General features: G+C 43.2%; 1 protein-coding gene across 1 annotated transcript in view; it reads left to right on the top strand.

Moving 5' to 3' along the window:
* Positions 1-1,258: 1,258 nt before the first annotated feature.
* Positions 1,259-18,244, top strand: part of igsf11 (immunoglobulin superfamily member 11) — a 92,207-nt gene continuing 75,221 nt past the window's right edge. The window contains exon 1 of the mRNA XM_068707024.1: positions 1,259-1,850. Coding sequence (XP_068563125.1) covers positions 1,790-1,850 — 61 coding nt within the window. The 5' untranslated portion in view covers positions 1,259-1,789. The remainder of the gene's footprint in view (positions 1,851-18,244) is intronic.

Below are 18,244 nucleotides of genomic sequence, written 5' to 3'. Positions count from 1 at the left end.
TAAAAAAGTAATTGGAGAAGAAAAAGAAAAAACCCATTTTGATCTAGTTAATAACCTGTGCAGCAACCAGACATAGTCCAGTCACAGCTTTGCTACAAAATCACATGCAATGATTTGATTCATTAAGACCACAACACACACATTCACACACAAAGAGATGCCTCTTCCTATGCAGTTCGTCTTGTGTTTCTCTTGTTGCCTCTGATGTGTGACATACTTGGATTGAGTGAAGCACTCACCAGTGTTGCAGTGACACTGCACTGATATTTATATTACAGATTCTGAAAATGACTCAGAATGTAGGGCCTAATATAGCAACGATCATCAAAGAGGCTGATTATTCCAGTATCGTTATGGCAGAAAATAGTATTTTTTTTTTAGAACTATATGCAGTCGTGTGTGTAATTATATTCTATTATTGATTCTCTATTGTAGCCTACTTATTATTTACTGTAGTACTGGAGTCACTATATAAAGAATTATATTCCATTGTTCGTCCTGGAATCGCAGGAGGGCACGAACGTCTCCCCCCTATCTCTCTCTCTCTCTCTCTCTCTCTCTCTCTCTCTCTCTCTCTCTCTCTCTCTCTCTCTCTCTCTCTCTCTCTCTCTCTCTCTCTCTCTCTCTCTCTCTCTCTCGCACGTCTGGCGTCAGCGGTCTCCCAGCAACAGTCGGGCTCGAGCTCGTCTTAATCATCCGCTGGTGAGCGCAGTCACGCCGCACAGACACACCGCCTAAAACAGGAACCCAGGTAGAGTTTAACTACAAAATAAAAGCACACTTAGTTCAGGTGTGTTTTTCACAGTCATTTACTGTAGCCCTATTTGCTTAGACGAATCCTGGCTGACTATAATGGATCCCTCCGGTCTTCAGTGGAGACATTTTGCTGAGTTGTTGGTTCAGAGAGTGTTTTGTGTACAACTTGTTCTGACTTCACAAAATAATTTAACAACATTTTGTTTTTCTTTTTGAAAGTGTGGGGAGCACGCAGGTAGAGGAGCGAAGTGGTTCAACCCTGACTGACGGTCTGCGCTCGACGCTGGGTTCAGCGCACGGCGCAGGCGCACTGTGCCCGACACTTGGCTCGGGCGCAGTAAAAAGCCGTCGTGGCGGCGCGCAAGGTTTCAGAGCGCAGTAACGCCGTTACTGTCCCCCTTCCTTTATCCACCTCACGACAAAACCGCCTCGGGTGTTTTATTTTGAAATAAAAATCAACAGGAAGTTGCATAGTTTCTAATGCCGTTTAATTTGCTCCCAGGTCTGCTCAGCCGCAGCACAACAGACGAGAAACCATGGAGCGCAACAAGACGCGTTGGAGAGACTCGCCTAGCGGACGGGATGAGCGCCAGTTTCTGATCTGTTTGTAAGTCACTTTCAGGGACTGTCGGCGTATTGTTGTTCACCAGCAGGTGGACGTTGCGTTTCCCCCAAGCGTGCGCAAATTGACTGGAGAGGTCTGTGAAAGAAAATAGTCTTGGAGTGACCAGCAGCGACCAAAGAACGGGAGGAAAGGAGGAGTGAAAAGCGCCCGAAGGAGCGACGAGTGCCCGCTGGATAGAAATGCTCTCTGCGTTATTTGTACCACTCATTCTGAACATTTCACGTTGTTTTCGGGGAATGTTGCTGGTGTGCGCTGCGTAAAAAACCCCAACCCGGACCGCTTTCATGTCTCACGCCGTCAGGAGGAACAGTTACTTATCTTCAAGGAAACTCTGAGCGGAGCTGAGATTTGACCAAGACGGAGGCGCTGGGTTCAAACTGAGAAGCAGTCGCTGAACAGTTACGAGCCATGGTGAAGTTTCATAACTCGGACCTATGGATAGCCTGGATGGTCATTTTCTGCATGGAGGGTAAGTTTTGTGACACTTGGAAACTTGTGTAGCTATATCCTCAACTGCGAGCACGATGCGCCCCGTACACAGGGCGTTCATACACATAATAGTTATGATAATAGAAATATAGATTATCACAAAAACAATAACACGTTATAGGGACAATATTCCAAAGGACTTGCATATTTTCTGTCTACAATGCATCTGCATCAGTACTGCAAAAACAGATGTATTTGGAATTAAATTGTGCCATGAGCTCAACCTCTCCATTCCGAGAGCGCGTGCCACGTCCTTTTGATCCCCCCCTGCTCCTTAATACTGTATGTTTGGATCAGGCAGACAAATCCCCGGCATTTCCACAAAAACTAAAGCACCGATTTAGGATGACTTTTGCCCGGTAAGTCGTATCATCTCTCCCAAAAGCACTTTTGATTGTGCACGTCTTATCCGTAATGCGCCATGCCGTGCCTGATATCGCTTTGCGCGTCTTACACGACATAAGGAGTAAAAGTACTGCTTTTAAAATAGATGAATGAAAAAAAGAAACATGAAAACAGTGGCACAGTGAGAGACGGTGGAGGGTATCAGAGAAGTATGGAGACCAGGCAGCGCAGGAGGGGAAAACCCCAAAGGAAAAGCACAATATCCCCCTATCCTGTGGGGAATTGTGTGTGTGTGTGTGTGTGTGTGTGTGTGTGTGTGTGTGTGTGTGTGTCACTTTATAATTTGTTGACACTATCTTCCTTCTTAGTCTAGTTGTGTTGTTTGTAATCCAACAACACAGGTATTGGAGTTTTCCACACGTTTGTGTCTCTTTGTTGTAAGACACTGAAGTCTTGTCGATGACATTTGTTAAATAAGTTCTTTATGAATGCTGTAAGAGATCTCCTGTAGTTCAGGGAAATACAATAAAAAATGTACAAGAAAATAATTACCATGAAAGAAAAGGTCAATGGCACAATACATTAGCATCATTTTAAAAATGTATTCAGGTAAATAGGCTGATGAGTAAAGATGTTCACATTGTGTACACTTCTTTATTATTTTGAGAAATGGCAAAGCACAGCAGAAAAAATGCTAGACAATGCCAACCAAGTCCCCTTAGACCCCCATGTCAGGACACACAAAGCATTCCCACTGAGCCACGCATGCACACACACACAAACACACGCATACACACACACACACACACACACACACACACACACACACACACACACACACACACACACACACACACACACACACGCGCGTCAGCCTGACATGTCAATTTGGACAGAACAACTGTGTGAGATTGAATTCAGTCCTGATTGCCCAGGTGTTTCACTCCGCTGCTCACTTGTTTAGCTGTATACCTCTGGAGTGAGTGGTTTTATGGTGTCTTGTCAGCTTCACTCAGGGTTACACCCACGCACACACACACACACACACACACACACACACACACACACACACACACACACACACGCACACAAGCTTATTTGATTCGACCATGTCTTACTCTTTGTCTGGAAAAAAAACGGTTTGAAATAAACAATTGCCACTTTTTATTTTCCTCCCCAAGTCGTTCACATGTCCATCCAATTCCCAAAACTCCTCAGCCTTTGTACTGAGCGAAGGTTCGAGTATATACTGTATGACCTCATATATAGAAAGAACATTCTGCTCAGCATGTCGGCGCTCTCTAGCAGCTCTATTAACAAGCCTGCTTGTTCTGCATCCGCTGGGCAGTTTTCCTCCTGTACCTCTACGTCTTGGTGGACGGCTGCCAGTGTTTCTATAAATACATTCTGATGCAGCAAAGTCAGTATTGATCGTGGGCGCTTGTTTTGGCTGTGTGTACTGACCTCCACTTTTTGCATGTCAGACATTGTCACTAGATTGATCTGATCTGTTCAATGTGTTAGCGGACACCGGATTGTTTTGGTGATTGCACAGTGAGACCGGAAAAGTTTCATTTTTAACAAAATCTCTATCTGTTTGACAAAAAAAAGTGTTGTTTTTTTTTGCTTTAATGCAGACAGTACTTCAACTTAGTTACATACACAACACTTTACCTCCGCATCCTAAGTATTTTAGGAGCAGAGGGCTTCTGCTCCTGGGGAGCTCGCTGGGCTTCTGTGTCTTGCTCAAGGACACTTTGACATGCGGACGGTAGAAGCTGGAGATCGAACCACGTCTCCGTGTCTTTAAAAGTACGACCCGCTCTACCCACTGAGCCACAGCCCTGTGCGTTTGTAGCTGACGTGCACTCAACAGTTAAAAGGAGGTGAAAAGAGGAAAGTTTTGAAAAGTAGAAAACCGTGAGCAACGATGACAGGAGGAAGTCAGAGAAATAAATGACTCGGACGTGCGTCAACCACGGCCAAGCTTGTACGCGTACTCTCACCATCAGTTGGAGGACAGGCCATGACATTCTCCTGCCATCAACCCTCCCCAGTCACACATGAATATTGTATCGTTTAGAAATGTTACGGCTACGCAGTGAAGGAATCGTGGGCCGTTCAGATGTGCAGTGCTGAAAACACTTTGGAGGAAGTTGGTAGAAGTTGAAAGAGTAAACAGTGGAGGCTCTATGCTAATAAACTGATTGGTTCAGCTGTTGTCACAACGAACCCCCATGGCGATACCAACACAGAGCGGCTCTGTCCACGATGCCCCGATTTAACGATTCACAGAACAACCCTCAAGGGTGTTGCAAGGACTGATCCGGAGGTTCAATCAATTTTAGTAAATTAAATTCAAGCAGAGGTGGTGGCTCTGAACGCTTCAACAACGACTGTTTGTTTTGCTTGTCTGCATACTATATATATATATATATATATATATATATATATATATATATATATATATATATATATATATATATATATATATATATGTGTATATAGAACATTTCAGATTTGCATACAGTGAAATGTTTGGATTAGCCTCCAGACTTCAATCCCACTCTTCTGTATGTTTGAAATGAAGAGTCCGGGGAGGACGAGGAGCACTCAAGCATAAATAAAAAAGACAACATGGAATGTTTTTTTCTTTCCAGCTCATTGACATTCAGGGCATTCATGTCTGCATCAAAGCTGAACTTAGACCAGCTCCCTTCTCCACTTTCTGTGTGAGCTTCTTAACCTTTGTGGATCGGCTAAAAGTCCCGGTATGAAATGATATAGCATGCCAGGTCTGATTGTTGTTTTACATGGTCTCCTTTGCTCAGTTTGCTGATTACATCTCAATCAATGTGTTCACAGTATCAGTGAGGATGGCAGTTGAGGTAAAAGCTGTGCAAAATTTTTGGAAATTTGAAAAAAGTTCTTTCGAAACCTACATTCAATAACTATATCCAACAATGTAAAGCCGGTCAAATAATAAATCTGCAAATCACCAAAATGATGTTTACTGTGTTTCTATTTTTCTTTTAAACAATTGCCAAATGACAGATGAGAGAAACAGACGAGAGCTTTGAAAAGATAAGAAGAAGTGTTAAGGAGGTGGAGATGAGCTACACAGCTCAGCTCGTAACCCCCGGCGATCTTGCAGTTTTTTGTTGTTGTTGTTGTTGTTGTTGTTGTTGTTGTTTTGATGTGATGCACCTAGCATCCAACTTAGAGCATGCCTCACAGTCTAAAAATCCTGCTAATGCAGAATGCATGTGATGGAAAATCCCGTCTGTGTCAGTTTTATCTGATAAGTAGCGTTTTATTTTTTTCCCCCTCCTCTTTCCGCCTGCTGCTAAAAAGGAGCAGCTGGAACAAGAGTGTTGGACAGATGGAACTTTCCACCTCGATTATTTCTCTCTCTAAAAATAGCTCCTCAAAAAAAAATTAAAAGACCCCTGGGACCGCTTGCAAAGTGCATGTGCGTGTGTATGTTTGAGCGACAGACGACTTCAGACGACGGGCTCCTCAGATGATGGCGGCAGCGGCCATCCTGGGAGTGTGAATGAATAAATGATGGGCAGATATTTGGAGGAGGAGAGCGCAGCGTTCGCCCGGTCCCACGGTCTCTTAAGCACACATTAAACTAGGCCCCAAAGAGTCCACAGGCTGCTGCACGGCAGTTGGCCAAGCATCTGAAGCAAACATCTGATGTGGTCAGTTCACAGAGGTTTGGGGCTTTGAGGTTTTGGGGTTGGTTGTACCTTTTTAATCAAGAGTTGCAAACGAGGGAAGCATGAGTGGATCACGAGTGTGTGGGGAGCAGGGCGATGCTTGTTGGAGCTGAAATGTTATCAGCTATGTTTTTAACTGCATTTGGGTTAAATGATTTAAAAAAAAAGGAAGCAGAGGGCTGCTTATCAAAACAGCAGCAGATCCATGGACAGGTAGTATGCGTGTCAAACCTGTTTCAGATCCAGGTTAGTCATCTGTAACACTTAAAGTGGCAAACACTTTGCTTTTTAGTGAAAATTCATTCATTTTAGATGAACAAAGTGTCACTGCTGCAGCACTCTGTGCAGAGGTTTCAACTTTTATTTTACATTTTCAGCAGCGAATCAAAAACAGTTACAGTAAAGATGTGTGCTGCAGTACTGCAATACGCAGATTTATCTCAGTATGTTGGAGCCACAAAGAGATAATTGCCCTGAGCGGTAAGTTAAGTTCTCTATGGAGGAAGTGTGATAATAGCGCTATTATGAAACCTGATGTTAGTTCAGAACCTGGAAAAGGCAACACCAACACTTTATAACTCAAGCATGCAAAATGAATCACTGCAGTCCCCCAACAATGCTTTGTATGTGTGGTGCAGGAGGGAAGTCCATTGCAAGACGATAGACTGTATAAAAGAAGTGAAAGCTGAAGTGCTTACAACTTGCATTTCTTCTAATGGCCATCAGGGGGCGACTCCTCTGGTTGCAAAAAATAAATTCTGTCTGTAGAGAAGCCTTTTAGTACATTATCGTCCCTTTAGAGTGAAACAGACCTTAAAGCAGGTTATGCTATGACGTCTCCTCCAAATATGCTCACCTCTGGCTCCAAAACAACAAGATGCGACGGGCAAAATGCCAAACTTGAGGCTTCATAAAACGGTAGTCCACAAACCAACGGGCGATGTCACGGTGGCTTCGTCCATTTCTTTTATACAGTCTGTTGACAAGACCACCGAGCATAACTTAATCTACATGCTTAATGCATATAAAACAGTATTTTGGTCCATTACAGACTGTGACAGATTGCACCATTCGGTTGAAACCATCTTTAAATTGATTTACCTTTCGAGTGAGTGTGTGAGTGTGTGTGTGTGTGTGTGACAAGAGCCCTGGGCTTATACATATTTAAAGCGGATGTCTTCCTCCTGTCGTGGCACCCTGAAGATACTCTCCTTGAAATGAGCAGTTTTGCTTCGCTGGCTCTTGAGGTTTGACAGGACCTTTGCTGACAGGACTCCTCCATTACATCAGGAGCTCAGCAGTCATTTGGTACGTGCAGATGTAACATTAAGATAATAGAGTATAATAGAGTTTTGTAAAAAAAAAGCTGTTACAGATGTTCAAACTCTCTAACTATCAATGAGTTTTAGTTTTCTGCTTGCGTGCATAACAAATTCATGTATAACAGTTACTTACTGTTAAGGGTTGTCCCAAAGGCTCAGAATGAACAAAGGGAGTGAAAAGAAAGTCTCTTTCATCCCGAGAATCCGAGCAAAGTCATGAGTGTGAGTCAGACCTCCTGAGGGGACATTGGCACCCAAGACAAATTTTGGACATTAAAGTTTACTCTATCTATCTATCGCACCATAAATTACAGTCACACGTTGGGGTTTTCCACAGACTACATTCTAACAGAATAATTATTGTTTCGACGCACAAGATCCTTCGCAATATTACATCCATATCAGAAAACGTTAACAATTTAAACCTGTTTCCAACATTAATAACATTCAACCCAAAATATGTATGTGCCAGCATCTGACTAAAGCTCCTATTCATACTTTGATCCTCAATGCTGCTGGCACCTGCTCACTCTCACGTCGGTAACAATGAAAGGGTTACGTTCACTGACTTGTGTTTGACAAAATAAAACCATTAAGTTCATAGTGTGCCAGAGGGTCGGTAAGTTGATCTCTAGTGTTAATAAGAATAGTTGCTGTGTTTATCATTGTAGGCCATTATGAGCGCAGATCAATGGCGAAGGAAATGCTCCTGTGCACACATTATTCCCACAAGTGTGTGCTAACGGGCAGTGTGTGTGTGTGTGTGTGTGTGTGTGTGTGTGTGTGTGTGTGTGTGTGTGTGTGTGTGTTTGTGTGTGCGTCTGGGACCTCATATTCCCCAGACAAATAAATGACTGTGGATCCCAAAGGATCAAGGTTTCCCCCGGACTGTAATGACCTCATCAGTTTGATCACCCAATCAGGAGTCATCAGCTTCTCAGTTTGTCTTATGAGGCAGATTCACAGTCTCCAGTGAGTTTAGTGTTAGGATGAAAGGAAACGTCCTGTTCTTTTTTGTGCATATAGAGTGAATAGTATTTTGACTTGGTCAGTCAAACCTTTTGGAAATAAATTGGAAATCTTTCAAAAACTTAAAAAAATTGTTTAAAGCCAAGAGGGTATCGACTACATGTTTTTTTTTTATTAATTATTATCCCAAATTAGTAATTCATACCCTCACATTACTTAATTTGTTTCCTATAATTGCATATTTATTCCCTGAAAGTTATGAAATCATGTTCTCAGGTTACCTACGGACATTTGCTCTTACTTTCTTATTTTTATTTATTTATTTATCTAAACAATATCATGAGAAAACATGTATGTTAAAAATATCAACATTGTGTTTCCATCCCAAAATCAGAAGTATAGCAACATATAAATAAAACTGTGATAGGCTAAATAAAATCAGTTCTACAATGGATTAGGTAAATTGTCAATGGGGCAAATTAAGTAATTTGATGAATCATGTAGGGAACATCCCCGGCTCAGTGAGCTCGATAAAGAGAGAAGAAGACCACACAAGATTTAAAGAGATTTAAACAATATTTCATTTTAGACTAAGACAAAAACATGATAAAGGAACCTGTAGTCTGTAGGTCAGGTGTGCTTGTGATCCAAAAGGGTGGATCATGACGGTGAGGGAGACAAACAGAATGAGAGGAGAGTGGGAGCTGGATTTACAGCAGGCCGTGAGGAACGACGGGTGGCTTCAGTTTTCGGACACGAGCGAGTCCTGAAGCAAGGACTATATATGTGTATTTTCAACTGTACTCCCTGGAGTACTGTGGCCTCGCATCCTTAATTTGAAATTGATTGTTAATTGATCCACACAACGACTAAATGACCTTACAGCACTTGATGAACCCGGCAGCTCAACTCGCTTGTGTCAAACTGAGAGATAATGCAGATGACCTGCTTTGTCTGCATGGCGGTCCATTCAGTTGTCTTGACCGGATCATTGTGCAGGCTCTAAAAATACACTGTGGATAATTTCATACGAGGAATGTAATTTTGTAAATTGCTCAGTGTCCCACAGAATGGGTTGTTTGCGCTCTTCTGTAATGGCTACCTTTAGCTGTTAGCTGCCTGGTTGAGAGCACCTACAGCAATGACTTCTCTCCGTTGAGTTTTTAAAAGCTTCTGAGGGTCAGAGGTCACCGACGTGACGTTGTTTCAAAAAAGACGGAGAACTAGTCAGCATTTGCTTCTGTATATACATTCCTTTCTTTGTGTCAGTGTACATTTCCTGAATCACGTTTGCATCCCTCTGGCAGCAACATGTTAAGCTCGGTGTATCCATGTGATCAGGGTGAGCAGATGAGTTGAATTTGAAACCCTCTGCCTGTCGTCCTGACGCTCACGTCTGCTAATGGAGGGAAAATGCAGAATACTGAAGAGAACAGAGGGGAACAAAGTGAAAAAGGGGACAGATTCTCCTGCATTAAATATGCCCAGGGCTTTTCACAGCCATAGGTAATTCATAAACTGGCTGCTGGGGGGGGGGGGGGGGGGGGGTAAGGCAGTGCTTTTTCTCTTTTAATCTAGCTCAATGTCTCCACTCTCAAAATCTATTAACAAGAAATACAGACAGAGCTGAAGCTGATTAAGTAAGTCCTCAATGGAGCAGTTTTAGGGAAAAACAAAAGAAAACAAACTCACAGGTTTGTTGTATGGAAGACAAAAAAGGCAATGTTTTGATGAGTATATGATATTATCACCGATAGGAAGGACGGTAAGAAACTACAATGACACCCAAGTTATAACAAACTGAAAATGATCTTTCAAAGTCAAATGTCTGGACAACAAAAACACAAATTCCAACAAAGCCAACTATAGTGTGTGTGCAGCTAATCCCTCATAGCCTATTGCTCCTAATGTTGGGTCAGCACCACAGTACAGCGTTACTCTCTGGTTAGTTGGGACTCAGAAATGAGATCTCCCTGCAGGAGTGGAAGGCGAGCTCTTGGTGTGACACACTTTGGCTCTCAGTAAATGTGTGTTAACTGCCTGAGTCGCTCCCTTTAGGAAAAGGTTGTGCATCAGTTCTCAGCAGTTTCATTATAAGTCCCTCTTTGGCACAGCGCCCCACAGCCATACTCTCTCACTTGTGTCTTCTGCTCTCTCTCTCTCTCTCTCTCTCAGGTCTCAATCCTTCAGAATACAAGTCCACCTTCCTCCCTTTCTCTCTTGAATCCTTCTACATTTCCCTCCAACCTCACTCATCCCTATATTTGTGTTTTGCTTCCCTTTACGTCACTCGGTTTTCCAATTCCACTCTTTCGCTGTGTCTCTTTTTCACCCTCTGTGCCTCGCTCTCTCTCACACTCTCTCTCTCTCTCTCTCTCTCTCTCTCTCTCTCTGACTCTTTTTCTTCGTCCTCCAACACACTCTGCCCACACACAAATGACTTTCCAGGGATGAGGTTGAGACTGAAAAGTGGTCCCCGCTTGTTCTGTGCTCGCAGACAACGAATGAGCATGTCAAATCTGATGCATGTGAACAGCCAGGAACAATGGCGCATTAAGGCGTACAGGGAGAGAGAAAGAGACAGAGAGAGCGAGAGAGAGAGAGAGAGAGAGAGAGAGAGGCTAGCACGAGAGATCCCATCTGTGCATTGTTACAGCAGACTTCACCTTAACATCGCTGCTTTTATATCCAATAGAACAGGAGGGGGCACAGGTGGGACTTTGACAAACTGGGGAACGCACAGTTGCCCAGTTGCGTGCACACATACACAGACATTCAGATGCCCTTGCAAACTAATCTCATAGACATACAGTACGTTTGCAATACATGCACATGCCCACGCGAGCACAGACGCATCTCATTTGCCCATTTGTGTGCACAAGTGTGGGACATGCTCACGCACAAACGGAGACACCTGAGGCAAAAACACCTTTCATCTTCAGACTTACTCACAGTTTTGCATAATAAGTTGTCTTTTTAAACTGTTATTTATATACTTATGTTTCACACGTCGGTTTAACTTTGGCCACTAAGCCTTGTTGAGGGCACTCTTAAAGTTAATGGTTGGATAAAAATGATAAGATGAGCACTGTTTCCTCCCATCACGTGAGACCTGCTTCTCGTGGCGACCACGTAGGCGGCGTTAGTCTAACAAGGATAGCAGGGGCATTGATATCAGGGGGCACCATATGCTGCTGTGCCCCTTCAACTCTTAATCCATGCCTCTACTGCCTTATCTGGTTGCCCTCCCTGACAGCCTGGAGACTGGTGGTGGGGGCAGGGAAACACTGTCCAGTACGCTGCACACTGCTTTTGTATTTTGTAATGTGCTCAATTTGCAAATCCACTCGGCCCTAGATAGTTCTGCCAGAATGTGAAAAGGCCAAATTTCCACACACAAACACACATGTTAAGGATGTACCTACCCACCCACACATACTGGCACACACACACACACAAACACACACACACACACACACACACACACACAAAGAACCTTCACCCCACCCTCCCACACGCATTCATATCACGAGGATATTGCACGGACTTAACTGATAATGCCAGATAGTAGTGTTGTCACAGACCCCACTGACACACACTGTGTGTGTTTGTGTCCTATTTGTCCACTATCCTACAAAAAGCCTTTTAAGTAGATCCCAGCTATTGGAGGAGCTTTAAATAAGCGTAACACAATAATGGAACGTCCGTCCATGCACGTTTGTCCCAGATGACATGGAGTGAGGGGAGGGCTTAGGGTGGAGACACAGAAGCGCTCTATTCAGGAAACCAACTTTGGAGAAATACATTGACACTGACTGTTGTCATGACAATCATATGATACAGTTTCCTGTAATTAAAGGTACTCACCTCGAGATGAACCCAGACTTAAGAAGCCTTCAAAACCCTTAACTTGCTTTTTATTTGAATCTCTAACATTACAGTTGAATGGCGAAATCAACATGGACAGTGTAGAGTGTAGTATATAGTGTACAAACCATATACAGTTACTTTCTCAGCTGGAATAATAATCATATACAGTGCTTGTATGATGGAACATGATCATTTAAATGATTCACCTAAGCATTAGCTGACATATCAAGAGAAATAGGCCACATGGGTGTCCTTGTGACTTCACTTAAAAGAGAAAGTGAGGTGATGTGAAGTTCATAAATGCAACCTTTTCATTTATTGCGTTCACATGCAGCCTCCTCTTCTGCTTTTCATATATTTCCCTCTGCTGTAATTGTATTATCACCAAATTAAAACCTTGTTGCCTCTATATGACTGGGGAGGCTGTGACTTGCTCACTTGCCTCCTCTGATGAGCCGCGGCTGCTGATCCGTAGCCAGCTTGTCCACTAAGAGGTGATTTGTGAATATGGAACAATGTGTAAACTATTGAGCCAAGGCCCAAATCATCTGCTAAGACGGGCTTTGCTGCAGATTATGTCTGTCATTTGGTCTGTGACCCTGGCTTATAGATAGCTTTGGCTTTATTTGATCAGTTCAGTGACACAAGAGCAATACCTCGCGTGCAAACACATGTATGGTATACACATGAGCCTCTCTTTATTGTATTTAACACCATTCAAACTACTGTATATATCAATGTAGTTGTGTTTCTTTTTACCTTTTACACAGTGCAGTTGTTCACCATTTTTGTCAGGACATTTCCTCCATCAAAATCCACTTGGAGATGTGTGAAGGAGATGCCTGCTGTGTTAAAGTACTTGCGTGTCTGTGCAGTGTTCAACACCTTAAGAATCTCTTAAAGGACTTTGCATCCACAGTCAGGTACTGTAAAACCGCCGTACATGATGGTGTCTGGACAAGCAGAGAGACAAACACACTTGAAGCCTGACTCTGTGTGCTACTCTTTAAATCAAAGTAAAATACGATCGTGTTTCTTTCCCAAGATAAACAGCGGTTTGGATTTGAAGATTTACACAAGTTAATCTTCCCGAGTGGATGGCGGTTCTAAAGATATGTAGCCCGGTAGGAAACGCTCCACTGCCCGCTAATTTCTTCTTGATTGTCGGTGACAGTGTGCCAGCCAGCACCCTGTGATCGGAAGGCGTGACAGGGTACATACGGGATGGTGAGATCAGATAAATATGATTGTGTGAGCTTGTTTGCTATTTATAGGCTAGCAGAAGCTGCAGTATTTGAAATCACATCTAGTGCAAACTAGAAGCCAGTGAAGGGAGGTCAGAATGTGTGCAGTGTGACCACATTCTGATTTGATTGAATATTCTTGAAGCTGCTTTTTGAGTTAAATGTTTGAGTTAAATGATTTTGCTACTGTTGATTGGTAGTCTGGAAAACATGGCATGGGAATGTGTGAATGTTGATGAAACATGCAGAGAATGCAATTTTGTTTCATTGCAAAACTGTTTTTCCAGGGCTCTAGAATACAGATTTGGGTATAATTGGCAAAGCTGTCAAAAATGAAGTCATGATTATGGATATCATTTTGTAACTTCACCAACATGTAACATATAAATAGAAATTAGCAATGGGCCTAGGAATGAACCTTGCGGCACACCCGCGCCTTTTCTTTTTTTAAATCAGATTTAGAATCTTTAAATCATTCACTGCTTTTATAAGATTGCTCTTAAAACAGATTTTAGTGGTGGTTTAAATGGTTAGCGTAGTTCACTCTTGAAATAATCAGTTAATTGAAAGTCTGTCCAAGAAGAGATTATATAGCTCATTAATTATTAACACACGGAGAACAAATGGAAAGTCATTAGGAGTGATTCTAAATAGATGTGTGCTGTGCCAGAGATCAAGGTGGTTGAAAACGGTGATGGTATGCTTTTGTCCTGCTGTTCCAAAAAATAGTCTCCTGTGGTTATTTTCTTGTTGTCGTCTGTTCCCATATACAACGTACCCACGCACACATGTGCACACATGCACCCATGCAAGATGTACACATCCATACAATGTCAAACAATCCAATTTGCCACCATCTAGTCAATTGGGGTAATTAGCCAGAGACTATTAAGTCGTTTTCTCCCTGTGCACTATCACAACTGTAATTATGGCAAAGCAACAATGATGTGCAATTACAGTTCACTGTAATTGCTCCAAAGTGATGCGATGTCAGTAAAGATGGCAGAGTGGCGCTGAGATGATCGAACTGTACTTTATAATATTGATAAACACAGAAACCGCAGGGTGGGGAAAGGGCTGAGCTCAGTCAGAGGGAGCAGGACAGAGTATTCTCACGGAGAGTTGCATTCTAAGGCTTCATAAACATTTCTCATAATCAATGGCAGAATATCAAGCAATCCATCTTCTCTGGCCTGTAAACGGTTGACATTTTGCCGTAATTAAAGCTGTGAGATGAAACGCAGGGTTTTTAACGATGACATGAGCTGATCAGTGACTCTATTGTACTCGGCTTGAGGGCGCTTTATCAACATTGGACAATGTTGGGGGGCTCTCCAATGGCCAGGTTCGAATGCGTGGCTGTCCCTCTATTGTGCATTGTAATTAAGCAGAATAGGGTATGTAATGCTTTAAGAGTGGGTGTGAGACGGGGGGAGAGCGTGTCTTTATTACTGTACCACTGGGTGATGAGGGAGACGTGGAGATGTGTTGTAAATTAGAGCACAATGGGGAAAAAAAAATACTCTTTGTTAAAACGAGGAATAGGAGTGCTCATGGAGACCGCCATCAGATGCTACATGAGACGCTATTCACCATTGTTATAATAAAACACTGCTTAGATAAAAGATCATGAATCCAGGTTGAACTGAAGAGAGGAAGCAGCCACTCTAATGGATTACACCACCGCCACGCACACTTTTTTTATTCTAAATTTAATTAATCCTTGTTTGAATTACAATGAAAAATGAATATGGCCGTGCAGATGAGATGAGGCAGAGATGATACAGTGTTCCACAGCCGGTTATCAAAGCATCGCAGACACTGAGAATGAGAGCTAAACTCATAAGGAACGTGAGTGTGAGAATAACTGGAGACCAGTTGGCTGATAGACGGGTGAGCATGAAGCTGAGAGAACAAATCAGCCACACAGACAGATTTCACACCTGGTTTAACAATTGGTCAGAGGATGACAGACCTGAGAACCTGAGAGTGAGTGAGGAGATGCAGGACTCGGGATGGGTGAAGAGGTCCCTCCGACAGTGCAGGGTGAGTGGACATGCAGGTTCTAGGAATGATATGTTTTGACTGGGAAGTGTTACGCTCTAAGGTTAGGGAAAGATCGTGGATTTGGTTAAATATTACTACAGTAAACGTGTCTCGTGCTTCAGGACACTTTTTGACTTTTTTCAAATATTGAACCCAGATTAAGATCTTTCCCTAACCTAAGTGCTTATATTGTAAGAGCAGACTGTGGGAAAACAAATAAGATATGTTGTCAGTGAACATTTTACAAAACAGTAAGTTCAGTAGAAAGGCTGTTTTGACATCGTACACTTTTGCGGTTATCTGTTCAATTTGCCACACGATTAATTTGCTCTCTGCTTCCGTTTTACTGTGGTTTTAAGTCATCTGTCCTCTCCTCTCCAACTCCAAAAACATCTGGAACTCACCATAGTCTAAATCCGTCTCTCTTAAACCATTTAACACTTGTTCTCTCCGTGCCATCCCTTGATCTTCCGCTTTCGGTTCAGAGGGCAGAGGGCTCTAGACAAGCCAAATGCTTGATTTCCCCTCTTTTCATTTCCTTTCATTATTCCCAGCTTGGGGAGTTGTGAATGAATATGAGAAAAAAAAAAAAGAAAGAAACTTTATTTTTACCGTTCATTTGCACTGCATTTTCTCACCCTAGCCTGGTGGAGACTCAGGTGGGCACAAGTATTAATAGCTTCCTTCGTTGGTGACGTCAGCTGAAATCACACATGCGCCTCTTAACGCTCAGAGGTGTTTTATGTTAATTAGAAACATCACTCTCAGCAGTTATTTAGTCAGCGCTGTACACCACTTGTCAGAATATAACAGAAGAGATTTTTCTCTCCACCTGCCTGCTTTTCCGCCTCCTAGCCACCGTCTTATATTATTTTCCCTGCGTCTTCTATCTGCTGCGATCCTGGTCTCTGCTCCCCAATCTTTCCCTTCATCATTCTGCTCTTTAATGTGACTGTCAAACAGTATTTCATTCCCCCTCTTTTCTCTATTTCTCTGCACGACCACGTGACTAATCTCTCTCTTTGCCTCCCTCTCTTCATTGAAAAAGGCCTGCATACTCTGTCTGAAAGCTTTGTGGGGTCCTAAATGCTAAATGCCAGTCTGTCTCTGCCAGGCGCCCGCTTAGTGCCGGTCTCCTTGGTGATGAGACCAGCGATCAGGCCGTTCCGCACCAGACACTGAGGGGTTTGTGATTGTGCGTGCATGTTTCTGTGACTACGTGTGTGTGTGTGTGTTTGTGTCAGCGTACAGTAGAAAAGTGTGTGTGTTTTGCTCCCTATCCGTGAAACGACGTGTGCTGTATTTAAGGGAGGGGGAGAGAGCGGGGCAGTGCGAGGGACATGTATTCACTGGCTCATTATCATGTGAATGCATTATGTTTCCTGTCAACATGCCTCTGCCAAACAAGTGGGGCCCTGTTCTCTCTGCCAGGACTCAAGCGACACAGCGGCCAGGCCCCAACGTGGTGCGGTTGTGCGCTGGCACAATCTACCAGGAGTTTAGCTCCACAGACACTGCTGTTGGCCTCGTCGCGATTCAGTCCATCTGTACTGGCATCTCGGCCGCCGGCAAGAAACGAGATGGGAAGACACCATTCAGAAACATCAAATGATTTGGCCTGTTATGGATTGGATTTAGAGACTTAATCTTTAATTCTATGAAAAAAAAAAGATGGTATTATTGTGTGCAATACACTACAGCAATCTAATTTTAAGTACGATTACAGAAATGTCTCACAGTACCGTCAAAAGCTCAACATTTATTACCAATTTTGTCCAGAAAATCAATTTTTCTGACGTTAATCTCAACCCACATTCCTCTCGTTCTCAGCTCGTCACACTCTTGACGCTTGGTCAAAAGCGCTTGGCGCCATTTTCTAACACACTAGGTAGCCCAGCGCGTCAAACTATTATGATCCACTTCGGTCGCAGTAAATACGTGGTTAATGTAGTGGATTCAAACAAAAACCACCAGTTGAGTGAAGGAAAAACATCATGGTTGTAAAATAAAAAGTGAAATAACATACTGTCGATCTCGAGCTCTATTTAAGCCTCACTCTTGAACAAGACTCTGAGATACTTGAACTCGCTCACTCAGGGCAGTAACTCACTCCTAACCCAGAGGGAGCTATACATGGCGTTTTTCAGCGGAGAACCATTGGCTCATACTTGGAGGTGCTGACTCTCATCTCGACCGCACTCTCGACTGCAGTAACCCACACGTGTACTTCTCCAAGTACACCTAACACATGTGCTATGTAGACTGGATGAGCACACTCCCGTGACCCCTCTAGTAACCCTGCACTGCTTCTCCTGGATCTGAGGTTGGACAGACGGTCGGAGCCTCCTTTCCAGCACCTTGGCGTAAAGCGTTCCCAGCGAGGCTGAGCGGTGTGATAACCCAATAATTGAAGCACACCTTTTTAAAAAAAAAGGGAACCACCACAGCCCAACACTGTCCAGAGCCACAGAGTGCTTGTTTGTTGGGTTGGAGAGTTCCTCAAAGCGCTCTTTCAGTGGTGATCAGTTGACAACTTCGCTTTTCTCTTCACCTGAGCGTCCCAGGTATACGCCCGCAGATTTGATGATATATTTGACTGATATTTTGACTTAATTGACCAAAAATCCATCTTGTATCAATTGTTGACCATGCTGCTACTTACAACCAACATGGGGGGAAACTTTGCCTAGAATCAGACCTGTGCTCTGAGGAGAACCACCAAGAAGATGGCCTTTGCCATTATCATTATCGGCCCAGTAATACTCTACAACAGTCTCCCTACATCGGAGCAGGGTCTCTAGCTGCTGTTGGGGGTATTGATCCAGCTGACACAGACTAGTTCTTTGAAACGCG

Source organism: Cebidichthys violaceus, unplaced genomic scaffold (genome assembly GCF_023349555.1).
Source record: "Cebidichthys violaceus isolate CVI_PGR_0920_01 unplaced genomic scaffold, fCebVio1.0.p SCAF_1, whole genome shotgun sequence".
Classification (NCBI taxonomy): domain Eukaryota; kingdom Metazoa; phylum Chordata; class Actinopteri; order Perciformes; family Stichaeidae; genus Cebidichthys; species Cebidichthys violaceus.
This window is presented reverse-complemented; position numbering and strand designations above follow the sequence as displayed.